Raw genomic sequence first — 15,027 nt, 5'->3', positions numbered from 1 at the left:
GAGGCGGTGTCATGAAGAGCCCCCGGGAGGCTGGGCCGCCGCCCGCCGAGCCGCAGCCGCCTGCAGGTCAGTGCGTGCTGCCCGCGGGGATGGGGCAGCGGCTGCGGGCGGATCCCCGCTCTGCCCGGCCCTGGGAGGCCTCCAACGCCGTGGGTCCCGGTGGGGGGCGAGGATTTGTGTCCGCAGCCTGCACCGCCTCCGGCCTTGCTGCCGGCCGGCCCCGCCCGGGCTCGGGGACGCGGGCAGGAGGCTTCCGGCATCCATCCAGGAGACTCGGCCAAGCCTCGGGCTTCACTTGTTGCTGACCCGCGCTGCTGCAGGGCCGAGGCTTGTCTGCTGCACCGGGGTCTGAGGCCAGTGCAGCCTGCCCCCCAGGTCCCTCCTGTCGGGCAGGGGCAGAGAGCGGGTGCTGACGGGGAGGGTGGCCCGGGTCTTATGTCCCCGCTGTGCCTCTCCCACTTGTAGCCTCCAGCATTTGTGGTTGAGGCAGCTCTGATTTACAGCCGCCAGCCCCTGCTCCCGCGCTCAATAGCGACTGATGCCCCTTCCCTCCAAGGGCGCATTGTCCCCTGGCGCTTTCCGAGCTGGGCTCAGCTGGGCTTGCACAGCACCGGGGGATGGGGTGCTCCACCCTGCAAGAGAGAGAGCTTCCTTCTGTTCATTTTAAACTGACTACTGACTCAGTTTATGACAAATGATTCATACCTTCCCATATGAGAAAACACCTGGGATTAATATTTCCTTTAGCATAACGAGTCTGAGCGCTCTGATCTGTGCTGGCCAGGCAGATTAACAGGAGAGAATGCCAGTTTTCAGAGACGCGGGAGGATGGCTTAAAACAGCACGATGCACGGGAATTTTGGAAGGAGCCCCCAAAATCCATGTTTGCTTGTTCCTGTTGCATGCCAGCTAGGACATACCTTCAGTGGAAAGTTGCAGCAAGTTAGAAGGATGATATTGAAAAGCTGATGTTGATCACGACTAGCTTGTATGACGTTGAACGCGTCTCGTTCTTGTCTTTGCATCAGAAGACTTGTGAAGACTCGATTCATGTGGTGTTAACACAGCTTCCTCAAGTCATCTTACTTCAAGCGGGAAGGTTCTTGAGGACACAAGGCCCTTGACCATCAAACCTGTTTGGGCTGAAACTGACTCTGGATACTTTAAAACTTCTGAGGTAGTGGATAAGGAAGCGAGGTTGAAACTGTTTCATCATCACCCTTGACAGTAGAAAGCTGTCATAATTTCTCCTGTTGGGGAGGGGCGGACATCCTTGCAGTTTATTTTATGGCTGCACTGTATTTCAACCCAACAATCTGAGGTTTTCTTATAGGGATTTTTTTTCTGTTTTACTTGGCACTGTTGTTGTGAGCTCATAATGCAGAAGGCCAAGAAGAGTTATTTCCAAGAGTTCATTTTCAATGCAAAATCATTTGAATAAACAGTAATACACCGGGTGTGTCACCGACAAGATCTGCATCTGTAGGGAAGGCTTCGAGATCTTTTCCTGTGGAGCTTTGTTGCTTATGTTTATACTACAGTCTTGATTAGCATTTCCTCTGGCTTGACCTGCTGCATTTGCCTGATGAATACTCCTGCTGTTTGAGTGCATTCTTTGACATGTAGAGGGTTTCCAGAGTCACAACATCTGTAAAAAAGAGAATGTTTTGAACGTACCACAGTAAGAGATGAAAATCTGTGGTTCCCCTGGTCTGCTGGAACTCAAACAGAGGCCCTGACCAGGGATTTCGCCAACTAGAAAAATGGATAGGAGGTGTGAGGAAGGTGCAGAATTGTCAGCAAAGAGGGAGTGCCAAGTTAAACCACACCTAAGTTTTACTTCTTGCTAAATGGACTTCTTTAGAAACACGTATTTTCCCATCAGCTAGTTGCTTCTCAGCCTCATTTTTTTAAAGTGCCCCAGTACAGCACAGAGAGCTGGCAAAAGAACTAGTGCATGGAAGGATATACCCATCTGGGCTTATTTACTTATGCTCTTAATATTAATGCATTGTTTTTGCTACAGTTGACTACATCCAGTTGAAAGTGCCAGTTATTCAGCAGCTGTACCACTGGGACTGTGGGTTAGCCTGCTCCAGGATGGTTCTGCAGTAAGTAATTGTTTTGGGTTGAAGGGGTGGGTTTGGCCACAGGGTGGGGAAAGTATTACTCATACTGCCAGACACTTCCATATATCAGGACTCAGTGCTAAGGGCGGAAGTTGGTAGAGGTAGCTGGCTGTGACCTAGCCTCCCAACTCCATCCAAGCATATTTTCCCCATACCCTTCCAAGAATTATGGCTGCCTGACTAGGCACAGCACCAGCTCTCTAGCAGGAGGAAAAGAAAAACAAAGCTGAAAGATTTAAGTAACTAACCATGTGTTCTGATAGATGCAAAATAGTTGATTAAGAACTCTGCTGATCAGCATGTTTAACCTGCTAGAATGTTTTCCCTGCAGAGTAGCATGGTTTACTTTACATGATTATATCCATCCTCCTTGCTGGGACGGTTACTTGGCACAGCAGTTCACTTAGTGTCCTTTCTGTACTTTTTCAAATAACTAGGAGTTTTAGCCCATATTAATAGACATTAGTATCTTGCCATTCTCCAGTAGGGTATCTGCTCTGCCAAGTAAACGTTTAACATTCCAGAGATTGCTTGAGTTTCAAGACTATGCTCTGTGTTGCCCGGTTTGTAACGTGCTAGCTTCCTGCTGAACTCGTCTTTCCTTCCACAGAGGAACATGAGCTTAGGTGCAGGAGAGTGAAATACCTATTTAGATGTCCACTTAGTAGCTATGAAGCAGAAGATTTTCATTTCTCTCCATCCCTTCTGCCAAGACGTTAGTCCGTGTGCTGGTAATTTCCCATCTTGACTACTGTAACCTCTGCCTCTCCTTCCCCTTTCACCTCTTTTCCTCTCCTCCCCATTTACAACTCAGCTTCTAAAATTTTATCTTCTTACCCTGCTAATGTGACCTTGTTTCCTCCCCTCCCTGAATGCCTCCAGCTTCTCCTTTTTTCTGTATAAGTTCAGTTGTTTCTCATTTACAAAGCTTTCTATAACTGCCCCTGAATAAATCCCTGGTCTCTTGCACCCTTTTCCACTTCAGTTAGAGCGCCTCCCAACTAGTTCTTTTCTCTCCGTTGTGACCTTCTTCATACAAGCCTCAATGCCTGAGATACATAAATATTTACAAAGTTTCTTTCTTCTTCCTCCAAAAAAATTATTTTAAAATCCAACTATATCTTGAAGCAACCCAGCTCTAGTTCCCACCCCTGTTGTGCTTACTTTATATTGTACGTGTGTTCTTGGACTGTAAACTCTTCAGGATAAGACCTTATTATTTGTTTAGTAGAGTTTACCTACTGTGCAGTATTCTGTACACCTTTAGCACCGTACAATAATCAAGACAGTAATAAATTTCAAAGAGAAACAGTCATGTGTAATAAAACCAGTGAAGTCCTCCCTGCCTTGCCTTTTCCCTCCTTTGAAATTTGTGATGCATTTGTGCATTATATTGTGATCATTTCTCAACCAAACCCTGTTGTTTCAGGTTTTCCTTTCTGTGATGCTAAGAGGCTTGAACTGAAACAGGCACATTTTGCTAATACCTGCTTCCCCTTCCTCCCAATATCTCAGGTACATGAATCATTTGGATGACGATGAGTTTCAGAAGGCCATCCAGGAACTTCGATTAACAAAGAGCATCTGGACCATTGATCTGGCCTACCTAATGCGGCACTTTGGTGTGAAGCATCGGTTCTGCACACAGACGCTTGGAGTGGACAAGGGCTATAAAAACCAGGTTGGCATCCTCATTCACTGGGAAGGAGCCGGTGCTTTTAATAACAGTCCATTAGGGTCATGCTGGTGAGGACATGCTGTGTTGTTGTTACAGTTCCCACAATTCTGTAAAAACAGTTTGTCTACTATCACACAGTCCATGAAACCATTCCAGAGCTGAGGCTAGGACACAGTCCCAGAACTTCTCCATCTTCGATTCCAAAATATGCTTGTGAAAAAAAATAGTATGAATTTAGTGTTCTTGAAAGGTTCCAGCCTATCTGACAGCCTTGGAGACTGAAGCCCTCTATTTATCCACAGAACAGGTACAGCCTGGGCAGTGGCAGTGCTAGCCTCCACAACTCTTCCCCCACCAACGTGCCTCAACCCTGACCTGGAGGAACCACCTCTAGAGGTGAGAGGGGAATTAAGTCTCCATGTCCATGCAATCCTTGGCCTTTGTTGAGACTGCCAACAAGGGGGCTAAATAGTGCCAAGAGTTGTGATGGCTTTTCTGATGTTGACTTGCCTGCCCAGTAGGAACCAGTGTGAGACTACCAGACTCATCTCACATAGGCAGCTGAATAGCCATCAGATGAAAATTACATCTTACTTACCTGGCCTGAATTTGAACTGATGACCTAGAGCAGATTCTCACCCAGGGATGTAAAGAAGAAAAATTTCTTATCCCTTTAGCAATCTTGTGCCCCAGGCCATGCTAACAGGGTCTCTTAAACTGTAGATTAACTGAGGATGAGTTTAATTCTGGCAAATGTTCATCAAGTCTCTTCTTTCCTCAGTCATTCTACAGGAAGCACTTTGACACGGAAGAGAACCGGGTGAACCAGCTGTTTGCACAAGCCAAAGCCTGCAAGGTGCTTGTGGAGAAATGGTAAGCATGTTGGTTCATTTGTTTTTCCCTGGGAGCTCCGATTCTCTTCTCACTGGTGTAACTACAGTCAGTTACTTTTGACTTATACTGGTGCAAATCAGATTAAAATCAGGCCCTACCTTTCTTCTGCTCTTTCCTTTGAGATGGAGGCAGAGGACAAATGATGAGATGACTGGGAAAAGGAGGAGAAAAATGTAGGGCCATGAAAGGGAAGGAAGAGCGTTCTGGAATCACTAATAGGACACTTATTTATTAGGTTCCTCATCTGGTCTTCCACTAAGGCTACCCAGTGAAGAATACCACTCAGTATTCTAACTGGCTGTTCTCAAATAACTTTGCTATCCATAAGAAAGAGAACATTGTGTGATGTGAAACCCATTGCTTCTAGAACTATATTAATGCTGCCTAGATGGAGAAACAAGCAAAAGGCAGCTTAATTGGAAACCCTATAAATGTTGCCAAATAGCTTCAATCTTAAGACCGTTCTGTATTATATAGCCCTGTTTCCATCACAGATGATGGAACCTCCATGAAAGCACTTGCAAATGTGGGAGAAGAAAAGCACATGCAATTTACTTAAAGCCTTGTAATTACTTGTGAGATACTGCAAAGGAAAAATTGAGTAGAAACCACATGAGCATTTAAACAGAAGTCAGGAGTTGCACCCCCTCCAGCAAGGCTGAATTTAGCTCTCTCTTGTTGTTTACTGAACAGATGAGTAAGAAGCAAGGGAAGGCGGCATTTGTAACTTGAAATTGTGACCTTATTGTATTTATATACTCTTTCAATGTGCGTTTACCATACTTATTAACTAATTTATCAAGTTTGTGTGCCTGTTTGCTATTCATCTAGTGCTACACCTAGGAAGAAGGGAGCAGCAAAATGTTGAGTCATCTCTAGCATACAAATAAAGCTCCAGCTTTTGGCTTGCATTAGAGTTGGGGAAGGCTGTACAAGCATCTGTGTAACACTGGGAACATTTAAATGGCACATCAATTCAGCAAGGGCTTGCACATGGCCTGAACATCTGGATGTGATCCAAGAGTCAGGCTGAGAATAAGCATACCATCTGTCTGTATCTCTGAGGGAAGGGTTTCAGCTAAAACAAGCAAAATTACTGGTTGGCCATGAGCAAATTTCCCCCTCTAATACCAGGCATCATGAAGTATTAGTAAAATAATCCTGGCATGGCCAAACAGTCCAGACCTGTAACTGAAGAAGCTGTATGTTCCTACTTGGCAGACGCAGCTTAGGGTGCAGAGATGAAGATGACTACACATTTACAAGATCCCTAGATCCTCAGCTGGTAAAAACTTGATTCTTCAGAGAGAAGCTGCAACTAGAGTTTAGGGTAGATGGGAGGGGTTCAGTACCAGTCAAGAGCACCCTTGACTTTCCTATAACTTCTGTAGCTTCTCAGGTGTTGAATGATTTACTCACCACCTCTCACAAACATGCTGCTTCTGAGCACCAGTTGTACTCTTAGCTTCCATTTAAATCAGTGCAGCTAAAACAGTTCTGCACTTCACTGGCAGTGATAGGATGATGATGTTTGAATTAGACCACGTTGGTCCCCAGATGTAGCCGAGTCCTTATTTGAAGTTCAGCAACACATTTTGTACTCGAGTCCTATAAATAGGGACCTACCTAAATCATGGCAGAAATTCGGGGTGCAGCAGCACCTCTTAATCTTGCTCTTTTTGCCGTGTCCCCCTCTTCTCCCCTCCCCCTTACCGCTGAGTGGCCGAGAGGCAAAAAGAGCAAGATTAAAGTTGTTGTTGTACTGCGAACTTCCACCATGATTTAGGAAGGTCCCTACTATTAATCATACCACCAACTAACCAAGATGGCTACTGTCCACTTTCACCTGCTTGATAAAGTTAGTCCAACAAATACAGATGCCTTTCCTGGCTGTGCTTGTGAATGTGAGTGTCTGAATTTCTCTCTGCAGCACGGTGACTGTCCAGGATATACAGAAGCACCTGTCCCAAGGTCACGTAGCCATTGTTTTGGTGAATGCAGTCCTGTTACTGTGTGAACTTTGTTCGAGCCCTGTCAAATATTGCTGCTTCCTCCCCATTGGCCAGAAGTGCTTCTGCAGGAATCCTGACTACCAGGGCCATTTTATTGTTTTGTGTGGCTACAACAAAGCCTCAGGGAGTATCTACTACAACAACCCTGCCTATGCTGACCGTGAGTAGTAACAAAATCTTGCTTCATTCTGGGTGGAGGCTCACTTTCTTCTTTCTAGAACAGGGGCAGGCAATTATTTTGGGCAGAGGGCTGCTTACCCAGTTTTGGCAAGCTGTCGAGGGCTGCATGGTTAGCCCTGCCCCTTGGCAGGTACCCCAGTCACCATCTTGGGACCAATGTCCCAGGGCCAACACCAGTGGGCCCCAAAGCGGGGTGCAAGCTGGCAGGGGTCTGTGGAGCTGGGCTGGGCTGCACCAGCAGGGAGTGGGGAGCTGGCCCGGCTCCATGGAGCCCCTGCTGGCTGGGACCCTGTATCCCTGCTGCCCTGCCCTGGGCCCTGCTGGCGCTGGCCCCAGAACACACTGGTGTGGGCCCTGCGCTCCTGATGGCTCCCTGCCTGCTCACTCCCAGTGCCCCTAAGCCCCGTGGTACAGGCCGGGGGGGGCAGCGTGCAGCCCTGACCCCCTGCTTGCCAGCAGGGAAGGAGCTGGTGTGGAGCTCAGGGGAAAGTGGCCCTTGCCCCACCCCGTGGCTGGTGCTTCCTGCTGCAGCCGCACACAGCCTGTGCAGGGCTGTCCTGAGCAGGCACAGGCAGCCCCAGGTGGGCTGTGAGCAGCTGCAGCACAGGGCGCCGGCTACGGGGCTGCTTTTCTTCCCAGGGCTCAGCCCCAGCTTGTAACCTGCCCCCACAGCCAGTCTGGGCTCCGTGGTGGCTCCGGGCTTGCCCATTGGGCTGTATTGCGGCAGCAGCAGCTGCGGTGCCCCCGCTTGCCATGCTGGGCAGTTTGCTGCTGCTGCCTGCCCAGAGCTCGCATGCTGGGCAGCACAGAGGCGGCGGTGGCAAACGCTGCCCAGTGCAGCAAGTGGGGAGGTTGCAGCTGTAGCTGTTGCATGCAGCCCTGACAGGTGAGACTGGAGCTGGCATAGGGCCCAGGCTGGCTGTGTGGGCAGGTTACAAGTTGGTGCTGAGCCCGGGGGGAGAAAAGCAGCCCGGAGCCAGCCCTGTGGTCGGCGCCCCGTGCTGCAGCCATTCACAGCCCGCCTGGGGCTGCCTGTGTCTGCTCAGGACAGCCCCGCATGGGCTGTGAGCGGCTGCAGTATGAAGCGCCAGCAATGGGGTGGGGGAAGGGCTGCTTTTCCTTGTGCTCAGCTTTTCCCCGGGCTCCTTCCTTTCCCTTCTGCCCCCACCTTACCTGAGTTTCTGGTGCCAGTGTAGCCACATGGTCCCAGGCCAGAAGCCCCTGCTGGGGCTTCTAGCTGGGCAGGCCCTGCTGCTGCGGCAGCCTGCCGGGCTTCCCCTGGGTCCTACTGGCAGATAAATGTTAATTTTCTAAGTTTTTTAGGGGCCCCGTGGGCCAGGTAGAATGGCCTCATGGGCCGGATCTGGCCCACAGGCCATATTTTGCCCGCCCCCGTTCTAGAACATGCATAAAGTAGAACTAAGAGTATCCAAGATAACAGGAGTTGGAATCAGGCAGCAACGTCATGAGGTTTAAAATGGCTGCTGCTGCGTTCAGTGATTTCAAACTGCTTTCTGTGTTGCAAGTACACTTTTCAATAGGCTCTTGTATGGTCCCATCACCATTGCATTTCAGAAGCTTTGAGTATTAAGAAGGATATGGTTTGGCAAAGCAAAACTATGTATGTTGTTCTGCAGCTAAAACCATAAGCAAGATGGTGTTTTAAGTCTATGTAGCCCCCTTGCAACCATCACTGAACCGCGCATTTGCTTTGACCTGCTACTGGAAGTAAAGACTGCTGGATAAAGCCCAAGAGATGTTTCGGAGTGATCTACTGCTAGTTCAGTTTTCCTGGTGCAGGTTTTCCAAAGGCAAGCTAAGCACTTGTGAGCAAATTCTTCTCCAAGCTGAGTCTAACTAACAATTTGCTTTTGCCCCACAGGAACATGCAGCACCAGTATCAGTAACTTTGAGGAAGCCAGGACAAGTTATGGGACAGATGAGGATATTCTCTTCATCTACATGGACAGCTGACATCCAAGTCTGGTACTTCCTGTCATTCAAGGTGCAGTCTGCCCAGTGGCTGCATAGCAGCTGGCTGCTTGTCTCAGGACTCTCACTGCACAGACTTTGCTCCTGCATTGCAGTGGGATCTTAAATAAGGGATGCTTTATAGACATTCGTAGAACTATATTGCAGTGCTATCTTCATCTTTTTATTCCTGATGAAATATTTGATGTTGCAAGATATATATATTATACACACTTGTACATTTTAACATTGCACATTTGACAGCATTATAAAGTGCAGTCCCACCAGTCAGGCTTTCTGTCAGCCGCCTGTTTCTGAATTAAGCATACAAAATAAGATACACCAAGTGCATGAACTAAATCATCATTTGGGAGTTTAAGCACAGGCTTTACTAAAGAGAATGAGAGGTAGAAGGAGAGCAAATACCTGTTTCACTCTGGTTTGCCTTCAGAACTGCAAGGCCTGATCTTCTTCTGACACTGAGATAGCTGTGAGCCAGTCAGATGTAGTAAAGAAAAAAAAACGATTAATGTAGCCAACAGATTTTTTTTCTTGAAGTAAGAAAATGATTTGTCAGCTTATGACCCAACGATGGTAGAATCTTTTTAGTTCTGTTGCATTATGAGAATGAATGTATTTACTGTAGCCCACTTCCTCTATAAACTCAGCTGGACTGCCCTCACCACCTGCACTTCTGGGCTGAGTTTGCAGTATGATCTTCTCTTCAGTAGATGTACAGTTCTTCCCATGAAGGGCTACAGGATACTGTTTCCCAGCATTAAGCACTTGAAGCATTATTTTACCTATCTTGCTATACTGGATGAGTTAAACTCCTCCAGAATATCTTGCCCAGAGTCCATATTACCCCAGGACACTGAATAATGACATTTTATTTGGGTCTAGGGATTTTTGAGTCTCTTAACAGACCTGAGAACACCTTTCCTCTCATGATGCCATCCACATATGCAGTTTTCTCCAGTATTCGGAGAGGGAAAAGTCTTTGTACACATTTTAAACTGATTAAGCAAACGCAGTAAGTAACCTCTGACGCACTAAGGGTTTTATGGTATGTGTGCACAGAGACAACAGACTTTGCCAAAAGGCTGCATTGTAACTTGAGGCCAAATTTTGCTGTTGAGATTCAGCTGGGGACCTCCCACAAGTATGTGCAAGGAGTGCAGACTCCTCTTGGTTGAAATCAAAAAGACATTAGGACAGGAACTCAGACTTTCTACCTCTTCTGTGCTTTGAATTAAGCAGCAGTAGTTTCACTCCATTACGGTGTTTTAAGCTAAACTGTAAGAGTTAGGGGGCTGCACATGGACTGCTACAACATATTTATTTGTAGTCAGTTATGTGAGCAGCTCTGTGTGGTACAGAAAATAGCTACCAAGTTCACAAGTTTACCTGTAGAAGTCCTGGAAATACTGACTCCTAGTCTTGCCACTCTACATTCAGTTCTGAATTTTGTTCACAACAATCTAAATGTGCTTCATTAGATGACCTTTAGTGTGTAGAGCCAGCTAGACAGTGGCAACCACTTCTGGCCCAAAACGTGACCTCCCATAAAATGGTAACAACTGATCAGAACTGCCCTCCTAATTCCAAAGATTTTTTTTTTTTTTTAAAGAAAAATGATTACCAATGCTGTAGGGTCTGTGTTATAATTTTGCATCCAGACAACCAACAGAGTGTACGCTTCTTATAAATGCTGTCTTTTCTAAAGCTGTTCTGGAGAACTTAATTGAGCAGAATAGTACAGCATTATTCTCTGCAGGTAAAAACACTGAAGAGGCATTCAGTGTTTATCACATGATAAAAGACAAAAATTGTAAGGAAAAAATATCTATGATCAGTTGGTTTGCAAACACTACAGAGTGCCAGTGAAGTACCTGTAATGTGTGTGCTCAGTATAATCTTGAGTGCCTCCTCCTTACAAAGTTTGGAATATAGGTACAGAGGAGTAAATACAGCTGCTTTTAAGTGTAAAAAAATGAGCAGTGAGTAGGTGCTATGAGGAAACCATGCATTTGAACTCCCATTTCTTTGAGACTGGAATGTATTGAGGCACTTGCTGCAAGTGACCAGGAATTAGGATGCAAATGTGGGGGTGGGGAACAGAATAGAGACATCAGTGCCATTGTTAGGACTTAGTGCAGTGGTCCTGGGGCCAAAACCAGAAACAGGTATTGCCTTATTTCTACAAACTAAACCACCATGTGGCCACTGACAGAATTCTGTGGCCAAGTCCATCTGTATGTCGTCTAAGTTAGGAAGATCTTATTAGCTATATTACTAATTAACCCATCTGTAAACTAATTACAGGTTCATACAATACCTCTCTAATCCATACTTTCTCCAGTCAGGTAACTCATTCAACCTCATCAAATCACCATGGAATTTATTTTCTAAAAAAGATCTTTTAAGCCCAATGAAAACAGTTATTACAGAAAAGAGTAGTATGTTTCACCAAGCAGCCAGTCTGAACTGGACTCCACTGGTTTTGCTATTCAGATGCAGAACCATGCATTAAACCATGGGAGGGAAGCCTTAGATTGTACATGAATCACTAGAGGCAAAACTGAATCTTGTTTCATTGTGAAAGTACCTAGTATAAGTGGGTTTGAAAAATAAGTGTGGGTGTAACTATTTTTACTGCTGTTGTATTAAGTGTTTGGGTATCTGGACTTCAAACAGTTCAATAGAACGTAATGATTTAAAAAAATTAGTTGATCAAGTGACAAAGGGAAAAAACATGGGACACCCATGGCAATAGAATCTCCTACAAGTCAAGTGAAAGACTGATGTGGGAAATGAAAACAAAAGAGAGGCAGAAGCCACGTGAAGACAGTTAATACAGAGTATTTGCAGGGATTAAAATTTTAGGTTAAAAAAGAGATTGGGCAAAAATTCAGAATGTCAAAATTCTCTTAACACATACCTAATTTTTTTCTGTTTGAAGTTTGTTTGCTCTGAGAATGTTTGTCTAATACTTTTTTATCCTCACTATCCACAGCAAAAAAGGGATATTTTACATGCAGAGATATTTTATACATAAATATATTTTTGTTTGTAATTGAACCATACACAATAAAGGTTTAAAGTCACTGATAACCGTATGGAATACTGTAACAGCTGTTTGTCATGAGTTTGTTATGGGGAAAAGTGTCTCAAGATCTTTAAAGGAAGTCTTATATATTAAACTAGAAGATAAACAACTGTAATTGCCATTTTTGAACTCTTATGAGTTAAATATTTACTTCAGCTGTTAAAGCACCATCATTAGAATTTAGGTTGGTTTCCTGCCACTTTTCCGAGACAAAATTGACCATTTAAAATTGGAGATATAATACTGGAACACATGAAACACTTAGAGCTTGCAATCTGCATGCAGCTATAGGCATTCCTCACAGCAACTGAGTATCCATTGTGCGAGGGCTTTATACCAGGGGTAAGCTAATCACAACAGTTTCTCTGCACTGTAGGTATAAAGGTAGGAGTGTTGCAACTGAAAAATGTAGCTGCTGTGTGCAACTCCATCTCTCAAAACAACAATAGACTTTTGGAGGTTATATAAAAGCCGGTCTCTCTAGCAGTACTGTAGAGTGACACAGACATTTTCAAAGGCACTATGCTAGCCATTGTCTGTATGGTGTGGGGTAATAGATGTGTTAAACATGCATCTCTGATCAGTGTCTTTGCAATGGTTTCCTTGATTTGTATGTGCATATCTTTAACGGATTACTATGGAGATCTTGTCCACACCACTCATTCCCTAGTAAGCAGTCGTAACTTCTTTGGCAGGTCATTACCTGGTTCTAGATAGGCTGTATTAAATAGTTTATAATTAAAACAACACAAAGAATAAAGTTTAAGGTATTGTTTGCCTTTGTGGAAGCTGGAGGAGTTGCAGGGGTGGGAGAAGGGATTTAGGGTCAGTGTGCTAGAAAGGGGGGATAAAAACAAAACAAAACAAAACAAAAAGTTTAAAATTGCCAAAAATCCCCCGGAAAAGAACGAGCTTATTCTTAAAGACAGAATTTAAACATTGATACTGGGAAAAACCATTGACTAAATCAGGTAAAAACTACAAACACAAAGACCGTGTCCACTCAAGCATGGAAGATTGTTTCCCCCGGGGACAACAAGCAGCAGGGTATCTTGTGCCACTGTTACTTGTCCCTGGGGAATGCCATGTGCCCTCTTGCACACGACAGGTTACCCTGGGGGTGGAGGGGTAGGGGCCAGCACTAGGCTGGCCCCAGCAGCCTTACTTGGGGGCCTCCCGGGGCTGCAGCAACAGCAATCCTGCTGCTTGGAGCCTAGTCAGCAGCTGGAATATGGCTGCAGTAGACCAGGCTCTGGTTTTGGGTGGAGTGCACTGTCCCATGCATGTGTCACCCTGCTTCTTTTTTTTTTCCCCCTTTGTGTGGTCTTTGTGCCCCTCCCCATCACTGCTATCTTGCAACATAGAAAACACCTGAATGTGCAGTATGTGGTGCTGCAGACGTGTCTGTGGCGCCACAGACCGCACGGCCGCACTTGTCTGGACACAGCCACAGAGTGTGTCTACTCATTATTAATGCAAAACAATAAACTGGTGTTTATTGCACCAGAGTTTATTGTTCCCAGGTGTGCCATTTGAACGTGCGCTTAGGACTGCAACACATTGAGCTGGGGCAGAGCAGCCCTGGCTGGAAGGCAGCCCGGAGGTCAGCCTACCAGCCTAGGGCTGCTCCTGCCTAGCTCAACATGCTGTGGAGGGGCTGGCTTGGGCACGAGGGTGCTCCAGTTTGGTGCTAGCCAGCAGGCAGCCACTGCACTGAAGCACGCTTATGCCCCAGCCAGCCACATCAGCATCTACACATGCAGTAAAAAAACTCTGCAGCAAGATAGTACTTGTAAGTACTTGTGTATTTACAAGTGCTATCCTGCTGCGGATTTAATTAGTTTACTGCAGCCTAACTGCCATGCATGGGTGGATGTGAGACGTTTACTGCGGAGCTAATTAGCCTACTCCACAGCAAATGTTTTGTGTAGACATGCCAAAAACAATTCAACAGGTAGCAGCCTGCTATTCTTGTGATGTCTAATCAGCTTACATTTTAAGCTATAAATGTTAAGGGTCTTAATAATATTGAAAGGAGGAAGGTGCTCTAGGCCAAAGCTGAATTACCAGAATTTTGCTTCATCTAAGAAACCCACTTACATGGTAAACACATAAAAGGCAAGTGGTTCCTCTCCTCCCCCTCCCCCACATCAGTATATGTCCAGGTAAATTGAAAAAAAAGAGGAGTTGCAATTAGCACAGCAAAACATAAACCTTCTCAGCTACAGGAAAAATACATGGATGAGGAAAGTAGCTTTATACTTATTAAGGGAACTATTAGTGACAGAATGTTAACTTTAGGGGGCATCTGTGTACTTAATCAGGACTGGATGTCTTTCCAGGTTTAGAAAGACATCTCATACTTTAGAAAATATTAAAAAGACAGATGATGTATTGGGAGGAGACTATAACTATTATGGACCCAAAAGTAGTTAGGTCTGACAGAAGAAGTATAACAAAAGATAGAAAATAAATCACTGCACTAAAATTATTAGTAGATAATCATGAACTTTTTGCCTTTTTTTAAAACTCAAATTTACAAGGTAGGCCATTTTTAGAATAAACAGTTTTCTAAAAAAAAGTGCATTATATTTTCAAAGGATTATAGTAAGGTTTTTGGAGTCAAGTGAAAAAAAAGACTAAATCTGCACCTGGAACTTGTACAGTAAAGAAGAGACAAGAAAGAATAGGAGAAAACATTTATTTTTAAAAAGAAACAGTCTTGCTGCTTAAACTTTTCTAAATGACTAGAGTTCCTCTGAGTTCTTTTCCCTCAATTGTCTGGATTAAGTATCTAAAGTGAGTGTGGGGAAAGGAGACAAATAAATATATCCAAGCAAGACACTAAGTTATCAAAATATTACTTTTTTCCCTTTATTGAACCCCTCCCACATCATACAGTCTTCTCCCTGCATGCAATACTCAATCAATGCTATCACCATTTCTTGTACACATATGTCATAATATTTACATTTCTAGTAGAAGAGTCAAAGGGTTTAAGTTTGGAAACCTTTAATCTTTACTACAGGAAGAAAACAACCACACACTATGAAA

The 15,027-nt window shown here is 45.0% G+C and overlaps 1 protein-coding gene across 1 annotated transcript; it reads left to right on the top strand.

Annotated features, from left to right (window-relative positions):
* Positions 1 to 88: 88 nt before the first annotated feature.
* On the top strand, positions 89 to 8,880 carry GUCD1 (guanylyl cyclase domain containing 1). The gene is given in 7 exon segments (XM_019506866.1): positions 89 to 160; positions 162 to 406; positions 2,027 to 2,111; positions 3,645 to 3,810; positions 4,589 to 4,680; positions 6,632 to 6,873; positions 8,776 to 8,880. Coding segments are annotated over 7 exon segments (993 nt in total). The 5' UTR covers position 89; the 3' UTR covers positions 8,868 to 8,880.
* The last annotated feature ends 6,147 nt before the right edge of the window (positions 8,881 to 15,027 follow it).

The sequence above is a fragment of the Gavialis gangeticus genome, unplaced genomic scaffold (genome assembly GCF_001723915.1).
Source record: "Gavialis gangeticus isolate Ggan-Ray unplaced genomic scaffold, GavGan_comp1, whole genome shotgun sequence".
Classification (NCBI taxonomy): domain Eukaryota; kingdom Metazoa; phylum Chordata; order Crocodylia; family Gavialidae; genus Gavialis; species Gavialis gangeticus.
The sequence above is the reverse complement of the archived record's forward strand: the minus strand, read 5'-3'. Positions and strand labels throughout refer to the sequence as shown.